The sequence below is a fragment of the Anser anser genome, assembly GCF_964211835.1.
Source record: "Anser anser genome assembly, chromosome: 3".
Lineage (NCBI taxonomy): Eukaryota > Metazoa > Chordata > Aves > Anseriformes > Anatidae > Anser > Anser anser.
In genome coordinates, this window is record NC_139722.1 from 74,486,751 (window position 1) to 74,511,294 (window position 24,544).

Below are 24,544 nucleotides of genomic sequence, written 5' to 3' on the forward strand. Positions count from 1 at the left end.
CTCTTTCAGTATGGTAATCTGACAGAAAACCATTCATAACCCCCAACTCACCTCACCTCCCAAAAAAAGTCTTTCCAGTTTAGCCAGTTGACATGGCTCAGGTATGGATAAAGCGTTGGATACAGGAGGGCAAAAGAGAGGAAAGAGTAGGGTTGTGAACACCACGAGTTGTCTTGGCTGAAAGTACATCAGAGGTGCCAGCTGAGAGATGGGTTTTTTTTGCATCTTTTAAACCATTTGACTCCTTTGACAGCAATATAAAGCCTCAGCCAAATCACCCAGAAGTTTATAGCCTAGGAAGAAGTCTTAAGATAGTATTTTGATTTTTTGTGTTCTAGCATCACATGTTGTATTTTAGGTAGACTTGTCTGAACTCGTTTCCAATGAAGTAATTCTCTGTAAGTTTTCCATCTGATCGATACTCATTCCAGTGTCAGCTTTTTAAGGTCTCAGCTTACTGAACTCAATTGCGCAGCTTAATTTTATGCATTTCAGAAACAAAAATCCATTCACTTTTATTGGAATTATTTCAGAATTGCCCTAGCTTTTCAATTCTTTTGGACCTTTACTATCTGTGTTTTCTTTGACTTAAGGAATAGTACTTTCCTCTCTTCCCGTCAGTGATGAGAAAATGAATATTCTTCATTTACTCTTAGTGTCCAAAAACATGCATCTCTTTTTTAGGTTGATACCTGATTTTTGTTTGCATTTTGTAACTGAAAGCTTTAATTGCTCTTTTTCCATTTTTCATGTAATTTTCTATTTCTGTAAATCACTTTTACACACATGGAAGGAGGTTTTTAATGCAAGGTACTGTGTATAAGTATATAATCCGTAAAGTTAGAGAATATGTGAATTTGGGTATTATTTTGCAATATTCATGAGATTCCACAGTTCAGGAGATTAAGAAGGGCTCAGGTGATTTATCCTGTTGTAGAGAATGCATTTTAAGCTGCTTTTACTTCTAGGTGTGCACCTTGTCTGCTGGAATGTGAAATGATAATTCTGCAGTCTCTGAAAGACAGTTTCATTGTACAATTTATTTTGGATATGAAAGAGTTGCATTCTCGTAATGATTGCATTAGAACAATAAGTGTTTAGAGAACTGGAGTCTCTGAACAATATTAAAACAGATTTTTGGAGAAAGAAGTGAAAATCAAGGATGAAATCTAGAAATAAGAAAATGGGAGAGTTTTGAATTCTGTGACAAAGATGTAAGAATCTGTCTGAGAAGAAACTGAAAACTCAGTTTGGAGGAGGTGATGTGCAGGCACTGGAAGTGAATGTATGGGAAGAAAAGTTACCATTTGAACAGCTTGACGTTATTAGGTTGGATTTCATATTTTAATATTAGAATTTTGCCTGTTCTTCACGAAGTTGATACCATATGCACTTGGCATTTAAGGTTAGTTGGAAAGCTACAGGGGAAGCTCCCCCTTAAAAATATCGTAGGGTAATTTATCACAAACAATTCCCTGAGCATGGGCTGACAGCATTGATCAAGGGTGGCTTGGTGACTGCAGTGTGTTTCAGCCACAGTTCAGGTACTCAGCTGTTTTAAAATCAGAAAAGGAAAACTGTTAAATGAAATTTTGATGTAATAAAGACTCGATTATTTCTGTTCCAGTATAAACTTTAACTTGCACTCAAATTTGATCAAATTTTTAGTGTGAGTCCTGCTAAATGGTTACTTAAATGTTGTGTCTGTGTTTTCTGCTGAGGAGGCAGGTTTTTAAATTAGTGTGTAGAGTAGCAGGGAAGGATGGGGAAATTAATTATTTAAGATAGGCCTGATATATACTTCTCTCATTCGAAGACAGAAAATTGGACTTAAAGAACTTAATTTTTTTATCATGTAGGTTCATTAAATTGTATTTGAGAAAACAGATACTAGTTAGTTGATTCCTTATTTTAATGTATTTCAATATTTTACATTTTTGGAACGTGAGACTCCCTGGACTCTTATTTTTATATATGTCGTGCTTCTTGATATTTAGTGCCTACATCACAGAAAACCTTTCTTCATATTCAACTTTGGGAAGAAGAGAAGTGTTATTTACAGCAATTAACTTCAGCCAATAGAGGAGATAGGGCCATGGGGAAGGGGGCATTCTCTGGAGAAGACCTTGGTGCACAGACTCCTCTGAAATAACTTTATAGAGGATGATGCTGAGAAACTATCATAGCCTGCAAAGTGCTTGGCTAAGGGACAAAGGCAACCTCAAAAGGAAGGATACACAGGTAGCATCTACTCACTGGATAAAAATGCAGTGAAGTTGTATTTAAGCAAGTCAGAGAAGGATAAAGTTGTTGTACCTGTTCTTCCATTTTTCCCTGCTCTCATTGCCAAGGCTGATCCTACTCTCAATGCCAAAGCTGATCCTGCTCTCCCAAGCACCGGGTCCAGAGTTACCCTTTTGTGTGCAGGAGGAGGGGCAGGGGACCACCTGCTGCTGGCTCGGTGAGCTGAGCAGCCCAGGGAGCCAGCAGGGTGCTGCAGCAGCTGGGAGCGCAGGGGCAAAATGCAGTTGCCTCTTCAGGTGTCAGCATCCAGTCCGGCAAGGTTCCTGTGGCCAACCAAGTCAGCTAGTGGCTGGTGCTTAACTTTGTTTTGGTTTTGTCCTGTTCATTTATTTCAGGCTGTACTCTTACGTGTTTTTTCTTGCTTGCTTTTTCTATTTTTTTTTTTTACGTGCCTGTGATGATTCTGGTACTTCAGATACTCTTGTCTACTTTATTACATTAGTATTTTCCGCTTTTTTTTCTCCTGTGTTTTAATAAGACTAGAACAATCACATCTGTATTCTTTCCCCTTTTCTCCACAAGTATCCCATTTCTCACCCTTCAGCTAGTCTTCAGGGAATCTCCGTAAGCCTGTTGTTTAGTCATCTCAGTCTTGAGAACCTTCCCAGGATCGTAAGATGTACTGTGGGAGCTTCTTGCCACGTAAGAAATGTTTGGATGGTTTCTTGAGGCCATTGCTGGTCTGATACTGCTGATTGCCCCACAGGTTTCCTAGTGGCAGGGTGAGCTTTGTCTGATCTTTTCTGAGAGGTAAGCAGACTGAGGTCTCCACCCATCTCTGCACCTGCTCTGCTGTATTCTGGTAACATAGCATATTTGGAAAAAGAGGTGAAAATGTTTTGCTCAGTAATATGGCTGGGGACTTTCCAGTAGGTTAAGCAGTCACCTGTTTTGGTGAGTCATTGATGCTCAGCTCATGATCCCAAGCCTCTTCTGGATAGAAGACTCTATTTGTTATACTGTAGTCTCTTTTCTGTATGTGAAATGTGTCTCTCTCTGCTTGCAGCAGATACTGTTCTGACACGTCCCATGTACAGAAGTGGTAGATCCTGCTATTTGTGCAAGGCATTTGAAAGCTGGGGGAGGAGGACTGTTACCTCAGTCTCCAGAGAGCATTTCTTATGGAAACTGCTGTTTAATAAGAAAAATAGTTTTAGGAAAGCTTTTCTAACTATTCTCTACATAAATTGCCGAGATACTTTTTGTGTGTGTGTAAATTGGAACATAATGGAAAGGTATTTTTCCTGTAATTGATTATGCTTTTTTCAAAATGTATTTTTTTAAAGTTCTAGTAATACTTTATAAAGAAAATAATTGTTAATGTCTTCAAATTTTAATTTAAAGGATTTATAAATTTTAGAATAAAGTTTTGTCTGTGAAGTTGAGCATTTGAGCTATTACATTATGAAAAATAGGTGGTTCTTATCTGTCCAAATCTGGACACTAAATACTGGCCTTTAAAGTAATAAACATCCAAAGCCAAAAGGTGAATGTCTTGAAGCAAGAAGCTGGTTTTACTTTCGTTAACACAATCAATGCATCCTACTCCAGCTTCAAGAGTAATTAAAAAATAATTAAAACAAGACTTGCGTATGTTTCAATTAATCTGAACGAAGTACACTGGAAACGTGCTTTTCTTAATAGAAGAAGTAAAATGATTATCACTTCTGTGGAATAGTTACAGGAAACTGAAATATGTGACATGATTTTTCATGATTTACTAAGAATACACTAATCTTTTGTAAGTGAAGCTATTAAGTGCTGATGCCCAAGATTAATGGAATTAATGAAGAACTAAAATCCGTACATATTTTTCTGTAAGATGAATGCTTCAGAAGTCTCTTGGCCAACTATATTGGGACTTTGCCTTACAAGGCTTTTAAAATGCTAAACATAGGTAGCAATAACATAAAAACAACGGTACGAACTGACAGAAGCTTGCAGGCCTCGCCTTGGCCCTGGCCGCGTGGCAGCGTGAGCAGGCGCTGGGGGTTACCTGGATTCCCCGCTGCCCTCGGCAGCTGCTCGCTGATGGGCGCTTTGCTGGCTGGTGCGCTGAGGTGCCGCAGTGCCGGAGGACCTGGGCATGAAGGGGCGGTCAGTCAGCACTGACGGGATCGCCGTGGGGGAACGGGAAGGAGGTCCCTCGGTCGCATGGGCGTGCGGTCATGTCGTGTCATGTCACATCACGCGCTCGGGAGGAAGCGCTCCTCAAAGGCCCTTTGTTGACAGCCTCGGCCAGGCAGCACTGAGCTCACGCCGCTGTCTCTGGAAAATCATCATTGGCTAGTCTCAAAGCTGGAAAGAAAGCTCAATAAATAGCAAAGAAAGCCTTCTCCCTAGCAACACACTGCCTCGAGCAGCTTGAGCCTTCAAACGGAAGGTCATGTGATTGACATACTAGTCCCCAAAAGAGAGCGCACACCATTCTTTTTTTCACTTCTCTATATTTTTAAGCTGTGTGAAAGCAGGTTTTAGCCAGCTGTAAGCGAGGGGAGCCCAGCCAGCTGGAACACTCCTGTTGCCTGGTCATGGGCCTCGTCAGCTCTCGGAGCGCGAGGAAAGTAGGACGGGCGTCTGTGGTGCTTATGGAAGTATTAACTTCAATTTTTAGAGTAACATCTATACTAGAATAGCAGTAAAAATGTATGTAAGACAAGCATGCCTTAGAGTCAACAGATTTGTGGTTGCACGTACACTGGTAAGCAGCTGGAAGTAATTGTGAACTTTAGTACTCATTCACATTTTAGCAGCTGTTGAGAATTACTTTAAGAATATATTCTGAGTGCATAGGTCCCTTCAACTTTGTTTCCTCAGGGGATCTAGAAATTTAAGACTTAAGTCAGTTGTATTTTTGTGCATCTTATATGTATGTATATGTAAATGGTAGTTTTATACAGAGTTCTACATTATAGTCATTTGTCATTAGACTACTCCACCCGAGAGAGGGAAAACAAGTGTCAACAGAACTGTGCCATTGCATATCCTGTTCCTTTGGAAACCAAAAAATGTAGACCTATTACAAAAGGGAGGGTAGGTGAAATGCAGAAGCAATTTAAGTTGGTTTCCTCATCGCGCTTAGTTGTGATGATTCTTGTTGAAAATGTGACTATAGCAGTGTGGTAGTCCAAGAAGCTACTGGGGATGGCTGCTACTCCCTGTGTGTTATAACTGGATAAGTCTAAACATTCATGCTATTACTCTGTATCCTAATAGATGAGTTTATTTTAATTGGTCAGTATTACCTTTTCAGGACATCTCAAGCTGAAGATAAAAATGTCTCAAAAGTTACTACCATAGTTTGAATTTCCACGTGACAGCATGCGACCCTGAATACTGTGCTTATTGAAACATGTAAGAGAAGGTACACTTGAAAGATGTACCCTAACTCACAGCAGCAATCTTTTCACTGTTGTCACCAGCAGTTACTTTTCTTTTGTTGCGGTAAAGGGAGAGAACTTGTCACTTTCTTCCTAGATTAGTAAATCTGATCTGAAATGAAATGTCATTTTTCTTGCTTTCTTTTTTTTTATTTCTGTGTGGGAACAGATTAAAAACATAATGGACATGTTTAACATATGAAAACATGGGGTCATATTTCAGTACCATTTTGAGAATGAAAGGCTTTGTTTATGTACTAAAACATTAGCATAGCTGGAAAGAATTAGCTGGCATTTGAGTCTACAGTTTGCAACAAAATACTAGTTTTGAAAGAATGGGCTCTTTTTGAGGGTGGAGGAGATGATATCTGAAGTCAGTGTCTTTGCTGTACTGATGGGAAATTTAGAGCTGTTCAGTTTACAAACTCAAACCTCGAATAGAAAACTCCTGGGATAACAAAGGAAAAATAAATGTCACAGATCAGGCTAGACTTACATAAACATATTTTAATTATTCCAATTTTATTTTTCTAGCAACTGCCTCTCATCTATACCTATCAGAATAGCCACCTTGATTGTAGGTAGTTGTGAAGCATAAGTTGGTGAAATTATTTTTATCATATACTTAATGTATAGGGTGGGTTGAAACATTTGTCCCAGTGTCAGTGGAATGCATCAACACAGTCTCCCAAGTGTTTTGGCATGGTTTAGTCTGTTTCAAAAGCTATAGCTGGAATAAAGACCTGCATGATATGGGTCGTGTTTGATTCCTGCTCTGTTCTGATTCCTACGATGTTTGAGGTAGTTAAGATGTTGCTGGTGGAGTCCTGTGTGGAAAATTTATACCGGAGGCTTACCTGGTAGCATTTCATTCAGTGTGCATGTAGTTTAGCTCCTTCTTTTCGGAATTAAACTAACCATCGAGGAGGACCTTTTGGGTGTCCAAGATTAGAAATACCAAAAATAGCGTTTAACTCTGAAAGTTTTTTAACTGGGCTTTCACATTGCTAAAAATAGATCTAATGCTGTAGTTCACATTATTGATTGCTCTTTCATTTGAATCTTAATACATATATTAATAAATAAATCTTAATGTATTTCAGTACAATTCTGTCTTTTTGGAAACATTGTAGAGAGTACTGTATAAATGTTATTTTCTTTTAGGATTTTGGGTGGGTTGGTGTATATATATCATGAAAGGTGTTTCTGTTCTGGAGCTTTGTGAATTGCTGTTCTGTGTGGTGTATGTAGGTTCTTGTCACTGACTTTATTAACACTTAAAAGGCTGGGGTGTGAGGAAAAGACAAATAATCCATAAGAGCTAAACAAAAAGCAAATTTTGGACTTAAATTACTGTTGGGCATTCAGTATAATTAATCCAAGGGATGTTATTTCCTTGAAACCCCCAGACTCTGTGATATAAATATAATCCTGCTATGTCTGTCTTCAAGAAATGTTGACAGACATAAAAATCCGTTACGGTCAAGCAGAATGCTTCAGGTAAATTTTTTCAATACATTAACAACTAGTACCTGGGAGATATTTGGTGAAAAAAAGCCCCGAGGGTTCCACTGATACTATATTTCAGTCTGGCTTATAAAATGTGCTTCATGCTGATTTTTCAGTACCTTATCTGTATTTTCTTGTTGCAGAAATGGAAAGTGGGGGAGGGGGGCATAAGGACTCTCGAAAATATAACTGGTAAGCCAAGTATCATGATTAAACATGGATATGTCAGATAAGGTGATGGGAAGTGTAAAAAGATATGCTGCCTTTTCCCCCTAGTGTATCTTTAACATTATGACCAATGAATTTGTCAAGTGAAACAGCACGGTCTTCTTTGCATATCATTTGAACTGAGAGCTTGCTTTGAAGAAGATAAGCAGGCTGTGTTGCCCAGAAGAAATAATGATGCTAATTTATCTTTGCCTGTCCTTATAGACACACCAGTGTGTATCAGTGTTGAAAAGGAAATAGAGAAATAACTGAGCTACAGCGTGCCACCTATTCAATGCCACAGCATCATTAATGGCATACAGGGTTCTAAGAAATATGGGTGGTCTTAGAGTAGTGATTTATTTTACTTTGTCTCAAAGTATGTGGAGGAGCCTCCTCTGATAAAAGAGTAGCTGCTGCGTGATGCCAGAATAATGCTCTGGCAAATTCTCCGTAGTACTAACGAAGCGATGTTGTAGGCCTTCTGCTCCGTCACCATCGGAAGTATACAAACAAGGATGAGAGAGTGTAAATGGGAAATGTTTACCAACAGCTTCTAACTATCCATATTTATGTTCTAGGCATGGGAAACTTAGAAGCCTTTGTCAAATTTCTAGAGGGGAAGGGATTACAGGATGTTTATTCCTTAACTCTGAGTAACAGAGTAACTTGCCAGAAGTAAAAGTTAGCCTTTTACAAAAGGGAAATCTGGTGTTTTACAGAGGTAATTGGTGAGCAGTTTGATCAGGGTTTGAGCAGTTGATGATCAGGGTTTCCGATTCATTTCCCTGTGGTCTTTTATAACGTATTTTATAATATATTGATGCCTGATATCTGTTTTTTTGTTCTAATACGTGTATGTCTAGGAATTTGTAGTATATTGTTTGTGAGTTTTTTGTTTATCAATTATGAATGGAAGGGTTTTGTCCCTGAATGGAGACATTCATGTGTAAAGGCTGTTTGACTGGCGCATGGTATGTTTGGAATACTTACTGATCTACAAGTGAATTGCAGTGGAACATTTTTCTTTGTCAGCTAGATAAAAGCATTCCACAGCGCGTTGAGTCAAAGTGAGTGTCGGAGCGCTGGCGAGGAAGCCGCAGCTGCTACCCTGCTCCAGCAGCTGGGGATGTGGGAAGGCAGGGTGACAGACCCCTGCGGGGCACCAGCGCCTGCGCCGGGAGAGAGGCACGATCGGTGACAGAAAATACTTCAGTGGTGCTGCTGTGTTTTTCCCAAAATTCATATTAAATTAATGAGTTGCAGGTCGTTTGTCTGATACAGATACACAGGTTAATACAAGTCTTCATATCTAGTGTATGTGTCTTTCCGGAGGTACGGTGGGAGACAAGATGTTTACTGTATGTGCCAACTGTAAGTGACTTTTCTGTTTGAGGAAGGGTTTTACATATCTATTCTTGTTCATTAGTATAGTGTCTTTTCAAAGCTGCCAAGTTCTCTGCCATTCTGTTTAGAGTGTGTATAAAATTATTTAACAACTTAACTGCGTACGTAAAAATACACTGTGCTTTTGGCAAAACTCTTAACCTGAAGTGATGTGGAGAGAAGCACGGGGACTTCGACAAGAGGTATCAGCTGGAAGACATAGCTGCTCCCTCTCTGAGGGCAGCAGGAAAGGTGCCAAACCACCCCTGAATATTTCTGCTTAACCAGAGGTGGTATGGGGCAGGCAGGGAAGGTATAGTCTGTGCGAGAAGTTGCTGAGGCACTTGAAAGGTGAATGCTGCTCTTTGGTGCTCTTGCCTCGCTGGGGCTGCTTGGTTATTCTTTCCATCAGCCTGGTGGGACAGGCACCAATGCAGTTGGCCGGGGAAGATTGACTGATGTCTTGTCTTTGCATCTGCAGTTGATTTATACATCACTTTGTTTCACCATCACTTCCTACCTGCTGCTCTTTGTCTGATCCTGAACGGATGGCCCTGAAACAACTGATTAAGGCCTGCAGCCTTAACCAAAGCCAGTGCTGACTACAACTTTACTAGGGTTGAGCTCAGTTCCATTGAGAATCCAGCTGAAGTGCAGGCATGCACTTCTGCAGCATGCAGAAGCATCTTCCAAAATGTGCGACATTTGGAAGCCAGACTGTCCACAAAAGTCACTAACATCACCTAAATAAGCATATTTCTATTATTATGAATGTAGGAAAAAATATTTTTTGTATTTTCCAACATAGTTACTTTAAGAGGAAAATGCACATTTTAAGGGGAAAGTGCATGTGTCCTTTGTACAGAAAGGCTCAGAGCTTTCCTTGCCAGCATTAGTAATGAGAATCAGGATACGTTTTGAGACTTAGCTGGTAAGAACCGTGAGGCTCAAGCAGCTCTATCAGGATGAGGAATCTCTGCTATCACTGAGTGGATTGTTGGGTTGGTGAATTAATTCAGCTGCAGGCACCGAAGGAGCTTCGTGTGGCTCAGTGTGGGTACTCTGCTGCGTGCCCCTCGTGGATCTCTGCTCAGCAGTGTATTGGAATATACTGCTGAAATACAGTGCAGAGAATGCACTGTGTGCTCGTCTGTCTTCCAGCATGATCCTGGGCCTCCCTATCAATGTCTGTATGTTTTGTGTATGAATAAAAAGTTAAAATGTATGGTACTCCGAAGCACGCACTGTATGCGTATGAGAATCTGAGGGATTTAAGGGCCTAAAATGTAATGATTTCAGAAGTATTAGTTAAACAAAATAATTTCTCTGAGGATCTTGAGATACCAGAGGTTCAATAGGGTTGAACTAAAGCTTGGACATTGAAATTAAAATGAAGTCATTAAAAAAGTAAGAAGGCAATAGAGTGTTCTCTCCCAACTCTCTGTTTCATGATGTGAAACAAGCTCTCACTGACAGCATTTTATTACATAATGGTGCTTCTCAATTTTCTTCTAAACGGCCAGTGTTACCCAATGTAGGAGAATTGTTGCTCTAGGTGGGCATCGATATGGTGAGCATTGCATATCTTTGGGGGGGATTCTTATGTTTTGGGAAGTGTTCCACAGGTTCTTGTGGGATCTCCAGCATGGGCCTCAAACCTCCTTTCGGATGTAGATGTTTGTCTGTACAGCTGTCTCTTTTTCACCTCAGTGAGGTGACGCTCCCCCTTTGTGTTTCTAGAAGAGGGCAAAGTCAAGATGGTTTTTAATATTCCATTGTGTATTTTTGTAGGAATGAAAAAAGCAACATGGTAATTGTAAACCGTGCCAATAAAAAAAGAAACTTCCATTGGTTTTAATACCAGGTAAATATTATAAGTACAGCAGAGAGGCTTGGTGTAGGTGACACTAGCAGTTACTAGCGTTTTAAACCTTGTGACCATTAGTCCTACTCTGATAAATATTAGGAAACCAGGTGCTCAAAATGATGGTGCTCACAGGCATTTGGTCTTTTTACTGCTAGTGCAAGTAGGGCCGAGCTGCTGTGAGGAGAGGAGTGCTGGCCCGGTGTTGACAGAGCAGCAGCCACCCTTGTCTGCACGTAGTTGGCTTTGTTAGGATTTACTGCATCTCTTCAGTGTGCGTATTCAGAGAGCAGCTGCAAGTGCTTGCATTTAAAGAATTGGGTTTCAAGATAGCTTTTTTTTCTTAATCAGCATGTTATATTGCACATGAGAAATACAAGGAAAGCACTGAAGATTTAAGAGGATGAGAGGATTGAGTCAATCACTTGAGCTTCAACTTAGTAATGCAAATCTGGCTTTAAGTGACCTTATTGATGTTTGCTCAAAGTAGCTTCCTTTTGGTACAAATGGCTGAGCTTTGTTGTAGCTATTGTACAGGTAATGTACTGTCCCTTTAGAGATTGCCTTTGTATCCCAGCTGCAACCTCTCTTTGCTGTAACAGCGAGTGCCTGCAGAAATGCCTGCAGCTAAGATGGATTGCATCGACGGGCCTCATTTGATCATCTGCCAGCAGTGACGAGAGGCTAGGCCACAGGGAAACGCGGGCCCGTTTCGCTATCCCATCTCTTGGAAACTTGAGGTTTTGACTATGGGTGGATGACGATCAAGTAGAGAACTTGGCACGAGAGGTCGAAGGCCGTGCCCTGGTATCTGAAGGGCTCCTAACGAGAGGTCGAAGGCCACGCCGAGGTATCTGAAGGGCTCCTAACCGCCTCTGTGGCCAGTGCCCTGAGGGGAGATGGTGGCCTCGGGGTGCGAGGGGCTGCAGGAGGAGGAGCGGTGCCGGCAGGGTGCTGAGCACCATGGCTGGAGGTGGTGGCATCGAGCAACAAACAGTGCCATCTTCTGGGAGGAGTCGGCAAGATGCCCTGTGGTCAGCGATGAACAAGTTTTTAAGCGGTGGGGGTTTTCGTGTGTGTGTGTGTTGGTTTGCTTTCCCCCTGCAATAGGTGCTTTGAAAAACCAAATGCCAAAAGTTGAAAGGCAGCGCTAATGTCTGGCAGTGCAAGTCCACATCTTGAACCTGTGAACTATCACTGATACCGTCCAAAAAGAAATGTTGTAAACTATGCTTTGGAGTCCGTTCAAAAGAATAAAAATTTTATCAACTGCTGAGCAGTACTGCAGAGAATTAAATCGCCAAAATTAAAGTTAAGGGCTCAGTCTTTTTTGTATTCTAAGGACCGCTATTGTTTTTGTAAACATACTTTGTAAAATCTAAATAAATGCCACATGTTTTCTCATAGAAAGCATAGTGACCTATAGGAAAATTAAAGATCCAAAATAAGAATTATAAGAATGATTACTTTGTCTTTTATTGCTTTTAAATTGCTGTAAGTCCTTCCTTTGGGGGTGCCAGAAGGGAAAAAATGTTTCCTATCTTAAAGTTTTGTCCTATAAATAATTACATTTGGAAAACATTTACCATGCTCTGAAATCTGGGATAACAGAGTTACTAAAATTATCCTAGCAAGTGGAATGTAAGATTCAGCATTTACTGAGACTCATTAATAGTGTCTCAGATCAATCACCCGAACTCTTACTTGGAGGAAGTATGCAATTTTAGTAACACTGATGGAACTATATGGGAGATGCAGGTGACATTGAGAGTAGGGCTTTGTTGTTGTTGTTGTTGTTACATACTTTCTGTTAAATAAATAAACACAAGCAAAAAGCCAATAGCAAAGAATAACCATTATGGGTGGAGGGGAAAAGGGGAATCAATGTATTAAAAATCTTTATTGCCAAAATAAATTAGGAGAAATGAAGCTATATCCAGAACGACGAAAGTCTTTGAGTTCTGGATAGAAAAATAGATTTGGAATTGCTTTTATTGCATCATGGTTGACAACACAGTATAGATAATTTACCAGTGATGATGCAGTGGAATAAGAAATTCTTTAAAATGAATAAATAAATCCTTTGCATGTAAATTGTAAGTCTGTTCTGAGAGTGTCATATTAAGCATGCTATAATCAGTACATTTTGTATTCCAGAGAGTCTAATTTTAATGATTGTGGAATCTGAGGTATCTGGATAGTACGGTATTTAACTGCACAGTTAATTTGTAGTTAAAATGCTAATTGAATGTGCATTTATTTTTTCAATATTAGTGTTAGTTTGGTCTGTCATACAGTATTTAATAGATAAAGTAACGTCTAACTCTTCTAGTATATTCTGTATGTTTAACAACAATGTCAATTGTTAGTTTGTAATTTTTTTGTGTTTAGGTAAATCCTCAGTATTACGGTTAGGACTTTCATTTCTGGCATCTGAAAGTGTGTTGACCCAAGTAGTTTTGACCCATCTTACTGTGTTGATTAGTAGTTTATTTGCTTAAATGCAATTTTAAGACTTTCTCTTTTTTTGTTTTGCAATTTAGTAAGTTACTTCCTCCATGTTTTGGCAGTTAAGTATGTATAACAATATTTTGCTTTAAACTAGTTTGAAAATGTTTCTGTTCACTTTGGAACCACTGCATGTGGATATTCCTATCAACTCATAACTTGTCTGGGAGACATTTCAGTATTGCAGTGCTGTAATGGACACAAAGTTTAGTAGGCTTTTTTAGGTTGTTGGTGGTGATCACTATTCTTTGTGGCTTTTTAATTGTATTTTTCATAATCACTAGTCCTTTTGAAAGTCGGAATTCAAACCATCTGCTGGAGTTGTTGTTTAAGACAGGTGAACAACTATCTCTGAAATCTCTTTGTTAGATTTTCCATGAATGGCACAGTATCTTATGATCCAGGTTGTCATTACATTTAAAAATCCTGTTCCAAATATCTGGAATTTTTATGTGAATAGACATTTATTATGTGAATAGACAAGATCGGTTAAAATAAAAATTAAAAAATCAAGAAACCAGTTTAAGAAATGCAGCTCACATTTCAGCTGCACCCTTTTTCCCAAGAGTGAGACTTTTCAGCAATGGTAGACAACGTGAGAAGCAAGGTGGTAACTCAGCACTAAAGTATCTAACTGTCTCTCCTGGATTTCCTATGTCGTTATCTTGTTTTCTGGTTGATATGAGGTAGACTAAACAAATGGTAGTATTTCTGGAAAAACAGATCAGAAAATGTCTGGTCTTCAGAACTGTACTAATTATAATATTTTTTATTAGTAACAGAAAAAGTGTTTTTTTCTGTGGTGGGTGGTGGTTTTTTTGCTTTTTTTTACTGAATACTGCATATTTATGCGAATTGCAAGACACCAGAGGAATTGATAACTTCAGTCAAGTCATCTATATTGAAACAAAAAATTAAGGATAATGTATACTGTATAAACAGTAGTTATGTCCTCATTAGACAACATCTACGTGTTCCAAAATTATGAATTCTGCAATATAGCAGTTGTTGATATTTGAAAAGCTGCTCAAAGATTTTTATTTTTTCCAGGAGTAGTTAGGTTCAAGTACAGTGGAACATGTTACAATAAATCAAAATTTACATAAAACTTTGGGTTTCTATTCTTCCTCTGGTCCAATAGTAGACTTTTTTAAAGATCAGTTTAATAGTATGTAAAATTTTTTACTAAAGCTTGAGAATTTTTTACCTAAATAATTTCTGTCAAGCATTGACTTAAATTTAACCCAGTTTTTTATTTTATTTTACTATTTTTTTTTCAGTTTATGGTATGAGACTTTTCTAAAACCCTCTAAGATATGTATCAGTACCAGTTAATGATAGGAAACAGACAACTTGTACTTAATTTTAAGGAAAGATTAACAAAACATAAAGGTTTTGTCAGTAATGGGTAAGCAGATACTTTCCTTGGCTAAAACTTGCAGGCAGTTTATTCTGCGTCCCTTAGATCTTATGCACTAGTAAATTAATAAGCCTGACTTTCTTTCCATCTTTTCATATACAGGCAGAAGGAGAAGACAGCCTTAAGAAGATGCAGCTGATGGAGCTTGCAATTCTGAATGGCACCTACAGAGATGCCAACATCAAATCACGTAAGCATGTTATAATCTTGAGGGTCAGTGCAACAGTAGTATTTGAAGGTTTTGATTCTTAAAGCTGCTTTCAGGTAAATGGACAGTAACAACTGTGTAGGAAAACAGTAGGAAGTCATTACAGATGATCTTCTGTAGATAAGTTTTGCAAGTCTTTTGGTGTTTTGTGTTTTGTTGTTGTTGTTTCTGTTTTTTGTTAATGTGTTTCTTTAAGAACAACATGTCTGGGCTGAAATATTTACAAATACATAGTTCAAACAAAATTCAACTCTTAAGCCAGATTTTTCTATTTTACAATTATTTTTTTTCCTTAATATAAAGGGCAGTGGACTCCTTTTCAATTATGTTTTTAGAGATTCAGTTTGAAAGTATTACAGATGTTCAGGATACTGTGAATACGTTTTTCTGTATTATATTCCTTCCTTTCATCTTGCCTTGCATGTGTTCCCCTAGTGTTATGTTTTTTCCAACAATTCATCAACTGATTTCACTGCTGAGTTCACAGGGATCAGTGATGTAATGAGCCATTTTTACAATTTCTTCCATTAGATTTGTGTGAGATGCTTTTGCAAACGCAAGTATGTGCAGATTTACACTTGAAAATTAATTATATACGCCTACTAAAAACAGCATATACCTGTTATGTGTGATACAAATTATTTTTCTAGATTAAAATCTAATTTCTGCTTCTGCAAGTGTAGTTTCTGATACTGTTCCAAAGTAAACTTTTGCTGTAGCTACGATACAGATGTCAAATGTAAGCACGGATAAATCAGTCTTTTCACTAAGGGCCTACTGATATTTGCAAATTTGTTTCCCCACACAGACTCCATTTCAGTGTTGAATATGTTTAAAGCTTGGAATGTGGTTAGGCCAATTTGAGAGTGCTTACACCAGTGTAATTTTTCTGATTCAAAAAGATACGTAAGCGAGGGCTTTTACCACCACAATGGTGGTGGTAAATCTTCACCCCTAATGAACATCATAATATCTAAAGCTAGCTCAGTTTTAAACCTATTTGAATCCCCAATCTATTGCAAATTTATGAGTGAAATAGCTTTCAGAATAAATTGATGCAAACTGTTGCATAGAAATCTTTATATTAATCTGAGCGATTTCTTTGTCTGATCTATTCCCATCAGTCTATTTTAACAGTATAAGTGGGATGATGGATTTTTTTCATTTTCTGACTAGAGATTTCCACAATAATATTCACATTTTGGTTATAAGACATTTTCATTGTTTGTGTTTTTGACTTTACTGAAAATGGAGGATGTGAAATCCATAGTGGTTTATTTTAGTATAAAAACAAACAAAAATTTTGGTGTTTTTTTTTAATTCTACATTGCCTGAGCATTTTTGAAATAAATCCACAAAACCCACCCTCTCAAATATGAAAATCTTTCCCATGCATTTCTCTTCTCAGACCACCTGTAAGTTAATTAAATCAATGTAGATCAGCAGTAGTGCATAGAAATCTTTGTTCTAAGCAATAGAATAAAACAGTTTAACATCGACTCTTACCGGCTGATCTGTGTTAGTGTTTAAGAAGTTGTTCCTATAGTATGCTGACAGGCTTCAAATAATTAAATATGCAAGCACTGTGCAAGACGAAACAAAAAAGCAAGACCGTAGTAATCTTCTGTGACAAAGAACATGTTATATTTGGGGAAAATTGATGTGAAAAACATTTAGAGTATGTCATTCATGCTACAGTAGGAGTGGAGATGCATTGTTTTTCCAGATCCTCTTTAACTTCACTGATCCTGGAAACTGGAATTGTATATATGTTTAAATACAATATAAGAGATACAAAACTGTAGAACTCATACAGTAGCTCTGCATAACTGAGTATCTGTGGACTCTATAGTTGCACTACATTTTGTACTCTGTATTTGATTATGAAGTATTTTCCTTGTATCTCCTGCATGCATCTCAGTCTCATGCAGTCTTTATAGCATAAATGAAGAAATGTGGTCTAAATGGAGCTTTTGTGCTGTGTAACCTGTTTGAGAAATCTACCTCACTGTTTTACAATGGCTTTTTTATTTTGCATGTTCATACTTAATCACACTGGAAAATGGAAAGCTGTTTGCATTTGAATGGTGTGCTTTGGCACTGTGTGATCAGCGCATGTACTAATGATTTCCTTTTATTTTTCTTCTTTCCTACTTTTCCCCTTTTTTCCCATTCTTTCCACGTTTTGTACTGCTATCTCCATACTTTCCTCTGAATTTCTTTGCTTACTGTAGCAGCCCTTGCCTTTTCTCTTGCAGCAACAGCCCAGGCTCCAAGGATCATTACTGGGCCTGCGCCTGTTCTCCCACCAGCTGCCCTGCGTACTCCTACGCCAGCTGGCCCTACCATAATGCCTTTGATCAGACAAATACAAACCGCTGTCATGCCAAACGGAACTCCTCATCCCACCGCTGCAATAGTGCCACCAGGACCTGAAGCTGGTTTAATTTACACCCCGTACGAATACCCCTACACGCTGGCACCAGCTACATCAATCCTTGAGTATCCTATTGAACCTAGTGGTGTATTAGGTAAGACTCTTATCTGCACATGACTGGAGAATACATTGCATATGCTTTCATGATATTTGCATATAGAGGTCATGCGTCTCAAAGGAAAAAAAAAAGAAGCTATATTCCTATCTCAGAGATATCAAAATTGCCTAGGAAAATTATTCCAATGGTGTAACTCAAACATTTTAACATGTTTTGCGTTGTGAAACGTGTTTAGTGTATTAGTAAGATTATTGAAAACAAAATCTTAATGTTTGTGTGACACTAGATGGTGGATACATAGACAAGAAAAAAAAAAAAACAACAGACATTGACATCTATTGTATGTAATTTGTTCTCCAGTAAATACCTGACTTGCTTGTGGTGTCTTCAGCATAAATTAATTTCCAGTTATCTTTGGAAGAGAGAACTTTCTATTTTGCTGTATCTTTTTAGTAGCCAAAGTGGAGAGAATTAAAAGGTGTTTTTTTCAGTTTGCTTAGGTTTTTGCTTCTACATTTAGAACACATCTGATCAATCTCTCCTCAGTGTTGGAAAGCTGTTAATCATTTTGTAAGCAGAAAATAATTTCAGTGAATAAATATATAAAGGAAACTTAAGTTCTGAGCAAAGGATGGTACAATCAGCAACTTTACTGATGGCTTATTTTATATACATTGGATTGAAATGTCCGTCATTCCTAACATTTCAGGCCATTGGCTTGCTGTATGAGGGAGAGAATGATAAAGCAGCCGTGACAATTTAGTTAACTGGTCAATATGGAACAAGCAGTTCCAATAGTTTCTTCTTTCCCTACGCTCTGCAGAATATAAATAATCTTTTCTCTTTAGTTTGTTCTGAACTGCATATGACCTTGGTGCTGCATGATGTTGATTTTATAGTACTTTGATCTTAGTTTGTTCAGTGGCAGTTATTGATTTACGCAGATTCTAAACATCTCTAATGAACACTGGACAATAAGGTTCAAAGTCAATATTTTGTTGAAAGTATCACAAAAAAAATCAGTGTTTCACTTAAACAGTGAATAGTTGTGTTTTCTGTATGTGTGCTTTGTACAGTCAAAAAGAAAATGTATTTCAGACTTCTACCTTTCAGAATTAGTGAGCCACTAACAAAATTTTAGTAGGGCAGAAGTATGTAGTAGGTCTGTCTTTGAGCAACTTACAGCTGTTTTCCATTATCCCATAGCCAACATCTACGGACCATGTGATAACGTCATCATTCTTTTATTTCCCACAAGCATGTACATGCTCTCCCCAGCTTCCCCACCCCCAATCTGTGAGTCCGTACTGGCACTTGCAATATCTCCTGGAGTAATGTTGCAGTTACAGGCGTCGTCGTCACAGTAGCTATCAGTTGCTGGTTAGTTAGTGGCAGTGCCCTTTCTTGAATTTGGTTAATATCAAGTAAAGAAATACATCATTCCATTGTAATATATTAATATATGATGCAGGGAACTTTCATTGATTTCTCACAGAATTCTATATAAAAAGGGAGGAGGGGAGAATTACTCCTGAAATGGTAGCTAAAGCTAAAACAGATCTCTCTAAATAAACTTTCCTAAAAAAAGGGAAAAGACAGGAAAAAAATCACCGCACCCCTGTTTATGTAGCACAGAATCGATGACTAATACATCTGCTCTATAATCTGAGCAATTGCATAGAAATTGAATTAAATGAGGTTTTGGTTGAGTTCTGCCTTATAATACACTCACGCTCATAAACAATATGCTATATTTTGTCCATTTTCTTGTGGACTTCTAAGATGTCTTAAAATAGTTCTGTTAAAAATGACAGAAATGTGTCCCTATTAGTAGTTTGGGGGATATTGATGTGGGGATCAAATTTTAGTTGGTGACTAACTTTTAATTCCCTTCCTTTTATCTTTAGGTATGGCTTTCCCAACGAAAGGCTAAGAATTCAAGAACGGTCTTAAACTGATCCTTCATCAGATCTGAATTTTAACAAATGCTTAGTTTCAGCAGCCTTGAAAAAAGCTTGGCCTAGCAGTCAGTGACTTACTTGCACTTTTTTTGCACATAGATTTAAAATAAAATAGTGCTATTAATTTGGATTAGCCCCTATTATTACAGAGTAGCTGTAATTTATGAGTGTATAGTAGTATACTGACTGCTAAGTGTTCTATATAGTGTTTGCTTTACTAATCACCTAATTCATTGCAGTTCATACTTATTGACTTAAAGTTTAAAATCACAATCTGTAGGCTTGAAGAATTGCTCTAAAACTTTTCTTTTTGTGGTAGAACTGGAAGTGATCTTAAGGTTAGCAAATAATTGTCAGTATTAAAAGATGGCATTATTTAAAATAGTCCTGCTGCAAGAAAGGCACTTCAGTGAATATGTGACTAGTAAAGCTTAAATGTGCTTGGGTCTAATAGATTTCATGAAATACTGTAATTTTGGGATTGTAAATGAATGGATTAAACAGGTTAAGGCCAGGATGTTTAAAATAAATGCAATATTAATCTGCACAGATAAACTTCTTAAGGTTAAGATTTGAAACTACTGTGCCTTAACTTGTTGCTTTTCTTAAAATGAACTTTTGTAGTTAATGATCATTTAAATCCATTTTGATAAACCTGCTGTTAATGTTTTCTTTGAATGTTTTCTAACTTTGTCTTGGTAATTGCAATTTAACTAGGTGCGGTGGCTACTAAAGTTCGAAGGCACGATATGCGTGTCCATCCTTACCAAAGGATTGTGACCGCAGACCGAGGTTAGTTTAGTTCTGCAGTTCTCGTTCGTAAGAAGTGCTTTGAGTGTACATGAGATTTGCAACACCACAGCTGGTTAACCAAATACCATATTTTGACATTTGACATTATTTTTTTCCTCAGAAAACTGAATAGTTAATATTTTAGAGCTTTGGGAATGCTTGTGGTTTTTTAAAAATGTTGTAAACCTGGCTTTCCTAGCTCAATTAAATATGTAAACTTTGTCATATATTTAATATAAATGTTATAACAGATTCCCTTTTTAAAACTATTTAAAGATCCATCTGCATCAGGAAACACTATGAATTCAGTGCTGCAGTGATTAATTTGTGCCAGCCCCCCTGCCCCATTTGTTCTTTTAATTGGTGTGGAAATATCAGATTGGTGTTGCAAAATAAAATGAATGGATGGTTGCTTAATGAGAAAGAAGTAAAGGAATAAATGCCTCCTGTCTGTGTCTGGAGAAATCTGAAGATTTAGATTCCTTCTTTCCAATAAACTTTTGAGCCACTGTACTGTATATTATGAGGAGGATGCATGTTCTCAGATACCTAACTGAATTCAGAAAGGTAAGGGCTGTGAAGATAATACTTCAAAAGTTGTTTCAGTTTGAATTAATAAGGGTGGAGGAGTGGAGGGTGTTTTGGTTTTTTTTTTTTTTACCAAAATCTATTTCCTGGTATTTGCCTTTTGCTGCTAAAACATGTAACCTGAAGGAGAAGCAACTTTTGAAGTCCTGTTGGTGAGATGACATCCAATATTTGGGCATCTCTCTTTAACTGTTGAATGGAAAGTAAATCTTCATTTTTCTCCTGTTCCTCAAACACAATGCCTTTGGACCCCTGAATGAAGTATTTAAGCTTATTGAGAAAAGCGATATTTTCGGTTTATTGACATTGGCTAGGAAGCAGTGTGGGCTGAACACAGGAACTCCTGAATTCTTATCCCATCCCTGATGCTGGCTCAGTGTGGGTTTCAGCAAGTCATTTAATCTCTGTGTATGTTTTCCCATCTGTAAAATAAGGATAATAATACTTCCCTACCTCACAGGGGTGTTGTGGGGGTTCTTGTTTGTACAGGGCTTTGAGGACACAAAGCGTTATGTGCCAAGTATTATTATTCTGCTCTCATCAAAATCAGTGCTGTGCAGGCTTACATGATATTGTAATACTCAAAAGCCAAATGCAGGTGACAGATCTGACATCTAACACTGACTACGCTTCACTTCTTGCAACCTCCTATAAATTGACTACAAGAAACGACACAGATTTCAGTCAATACAGTGAAAAGGGCCCTCCTGGATACTTGTTATGTTTATGTAACACTTTTATCTTTCATATGTACGAATCATTGCTTTACAAAAAAATGTAAAGCTGTTGTAACAAGACACTACTAAAGTTTTCCAGAAGATTGCTTCTTCTTGAACCTCACACTATTTACAGCCCATTGGCTCGTTCTTATTTCTTGAAAACTCCTCAATGGGCAACAGGGCATAATCAGAATAATGTCCCTTGTTGACAAAAAGAAAAAAAAAAAAAGAAAATGAGAGATTATAACCTATCTTCTGACAAGAGCGATGGGTGTTAAGGATTTAGTTCTCTTTAAAAGTTTAATTTGATGTTTCAAAATCAGTTTTTGCTAAAGGTCATTCTTGATCTGCAGTGGTAGCTTCAGTGAGAGTAAAAACTACTTAATTGGTTAGTTAGATATTTGACTGAGACAACTAGTAGACACATTGGTAAAGAACAGATTGGGGGAAGCATAGACCATTTTTTATTTTGCTTTGATAATTGTAGTATTTAGTCAACATATTTTAAATATATTGTGAAGGGCCTAGATATTTTGTCTGGGGTTGCCACTTACAAGTCACTGAAAAAAAGTATTGGTTTCATTTCACCTTGTTTTAAAATATAGCCATTTTCTGATAATATAGTGTTCATCTTTAACCATATTGAAAGTCCATTCTATTTAAAAAATAAATACAGATGGCTTATCTCCTATGGAATAAGTCATGCATACCTCTATCTTTCTGCAAGAAAACCATGCTGATATTTCAGGTGAATATTATTTTAGTCTCATCTAAATAATACCCGGGTGTACTGAGAACCTTACACAAAGTTAATTTTACAAGTGTACTTTATTTTATTTTGAATCTGAAATCCTACGTTATCACTGCACAGGTTTAAATTTCACAAAAGGATTTGAAGAGCATCATTCAGCAGTAAAACAGATTCTTTAATGCGTTAAAATCATCTTGCAGAATTAATCTACTATCAATATTTACCATCTTCACTTATTGGGTTGTTCTGTCACTGATACACTTCTACAGCTATAGTCATGAAAAAAACAATGTCAGCAAACCGAAATATTTTTTTTTTCAATGCAGAAACTTTTTTATATAGTTAAATGTTGCTAAAATTAAATTTGCATTCATTGGGTCTAAAGTTGGTTATTTCAATTCTAAATTGATTTTCAGATGACTTTGTAGTACTACTGCATTCACTTTTTAAGTAGGTTTTTATTCTTTGCATAGTTCTTTTTCTAGAGATAAGCACTGCATTTAAAGCAAGAATCCCCGAACGTGTAAATGTTTTTCTCTTACAACTAAGCATTTAGAATTGGTGAAGGGTTGAAAAATATAGCTCATTTTAACTAAGAATAAAACCCCAGTTTATAAATAATACAAAATTGAATTTGCATATAACAGAGAGACTGACTGATTTAATTGTAATAAACTGTAAATGGTGTTGCACAGTTGACAAACCTGTGTGTACTGTAGAAGGCCAGAGACTTGGCAGAGGATGTATCACAGGTGTACTGGTATTTTTAAAAGGTAGCTTGCTTTGATTATAAACTCCACAAGAAATAATAATGCTGAGAATATTCTTGAATGTTTTATCCAAACCAACTGTCACGTAATTTATATATAAATTTTAATACAATTTAATCAAAATTGTAATCAGTATCAAAATGCTTTAAGAGTCTTTGTTTCTAGTATACCTGTAAAGTGGTGAGATTGTGCCACATGAATATTTATTTTTATTTTTGCTTATTTTTTGAAACAGCCGTTTAATTTAAACAAATCCCACCTAGCATGATTCTGAAAAAAATCAGGGAGCATGTGGTCTCATTTATGTTACAGTAGTAATTTTTTTTAGTGTTTATGAACTGTATCGTAAATGATAGGCCATTTTTGTTATGTGAAGGTAAATCAACCCACGAGAAAGATTGCTAAATCGATGCTATCTGTGAATATTACACCTACTGGACTTCATTTTATGAAATGGCACAAATCTGACTTTGCACTGAATACCTTTCTCACTTTCATCTCCTCTGCCTTAGTCAAAATGGCAACAGTACAAAAACTTTTATCAACCTCAGAATTTATTAGCTATGGTTAAGCTGTTGAATGAGTCTTAAAAAATAAAAATGAAAAAAAAAAATCATACTACTGTTAAGTGGACCAAGTTTGGTGAAGGAGAATGTGAGAGAATGATTAAAGAAGGAACAGCTCAAGAACATTGGGAATGATAACTTTCCACTTGAGAACTTTTTTATGTTTTACTGTAATTTGTTTGTGTTTTTGGGTTTTGTTTTTTTTGTTTTTGTTTTGTTGTTTTTTGCAAAAGAAAATAGTATTTACAGGTGGCTTCTTTTAAAATATAAAAATATAAAGCAGGAATGTATATGAAATGTCAGATTTTATTGTATTTGCAGAGTATTAGCTTTGAAAATGAATAAAGAGAGCTGTTTGTAGTTTTAAAATGCCTTATTAGTATCGATTAGATATTTTCTCTATTTTTTGATGTACTTAGAGCTTTTTAAGTATAGAATTTAAAATGGCAGGACTTTTACAGTGTTTACATGCAAGTGCATTTTATAAGTGTCCTATATGTGTAAAATAGTAGTATTTGGAACGGGAAGATGCTGGCTAAAGTAGTAGGCTTAGCGTTTCCTGGTTCCCATGATGATGCCTACGTTGCTAGACTACAGTTTAGTACTGCTTTGTATCATGAGGCCAAGAAATTCCATGTTGTTTGTAAATAGAATAAATGAAAGGCAATAAAAAATTTATTGAACAAAAAACCCTTGTTTGGCCCCTAGTTTGTTGAACCAAATTGTTTCTGTAAGTTGAGAACCCCTCAGATCCATTTCTCTTAACAACCAGTTATTAATAATCACATCCATCATTAATAGTTGCTTAATGCTTGCACCTGGGGAGGTACTAATGCTTAATAGCAGTCAGATACTGATGCCGTGCACTGACTGTTGTTTCCAAATTCTTCCGACCGAGTTCCAAAACTGTTCATCGTTCGTTGTTTTCCAATTTCCTTCATCGACTGCTACTAACCATTAGTCGTTAGTCGTATTTTATCTCTATTTCTCCTGTTAACCGGTTTTGTGGGAGCGGGCTTCTCCTTCCCGTGTCCAAATCATGATGGAGGGCTGTCATGATTTTATTGCATTCCGTAGATGGTGTCGATCAGTATGTCAGAATTAAACATGCTTGTT

At 37.2% G+C, this 24,544-nt stretch overlaps 1 protein-coding gene across 15 annotated transcripts in view; it reads left to right on the forward strand.

Annotated features, from left to right (window-relative positions):
- QKI (QKI, KH domain containing RNA binding) overlaps positions 1–24,544 on the forward strand; it is a 158,323-nt gene that overhangs the window by 121,632 nt on the left and 12,147 nt on the right. For 2 of the 15 annotated variants that reach the window (XR_014582956.1, XR_014582958.1), the window contains 3 exons: positions 14,681–14,768; positions 17,021–17,317; positions 19,189–20,034. Coding sequence is in view for 12 of the 15 variants with exons in the window: in XM_083832559.1 (XP_083688685.1) it covers positions 14,681–14,768; positions 17,021–17,317; positions 19,960–20,034 (460 nt within the window). In the remaining 3 variants the exon portion in view is untranslated. Of the gene's footprint in view, positions 1–14,680; positions 14,769–17,020; positions 17,318–19,188; positions 24,119–24,544 lie in introns of those variants that run through there. The other 13 variants (XM_083832564.1, XM_083832567.1, XM_083832565.1 and 10 more) reach the window with 7 other exon arrangements.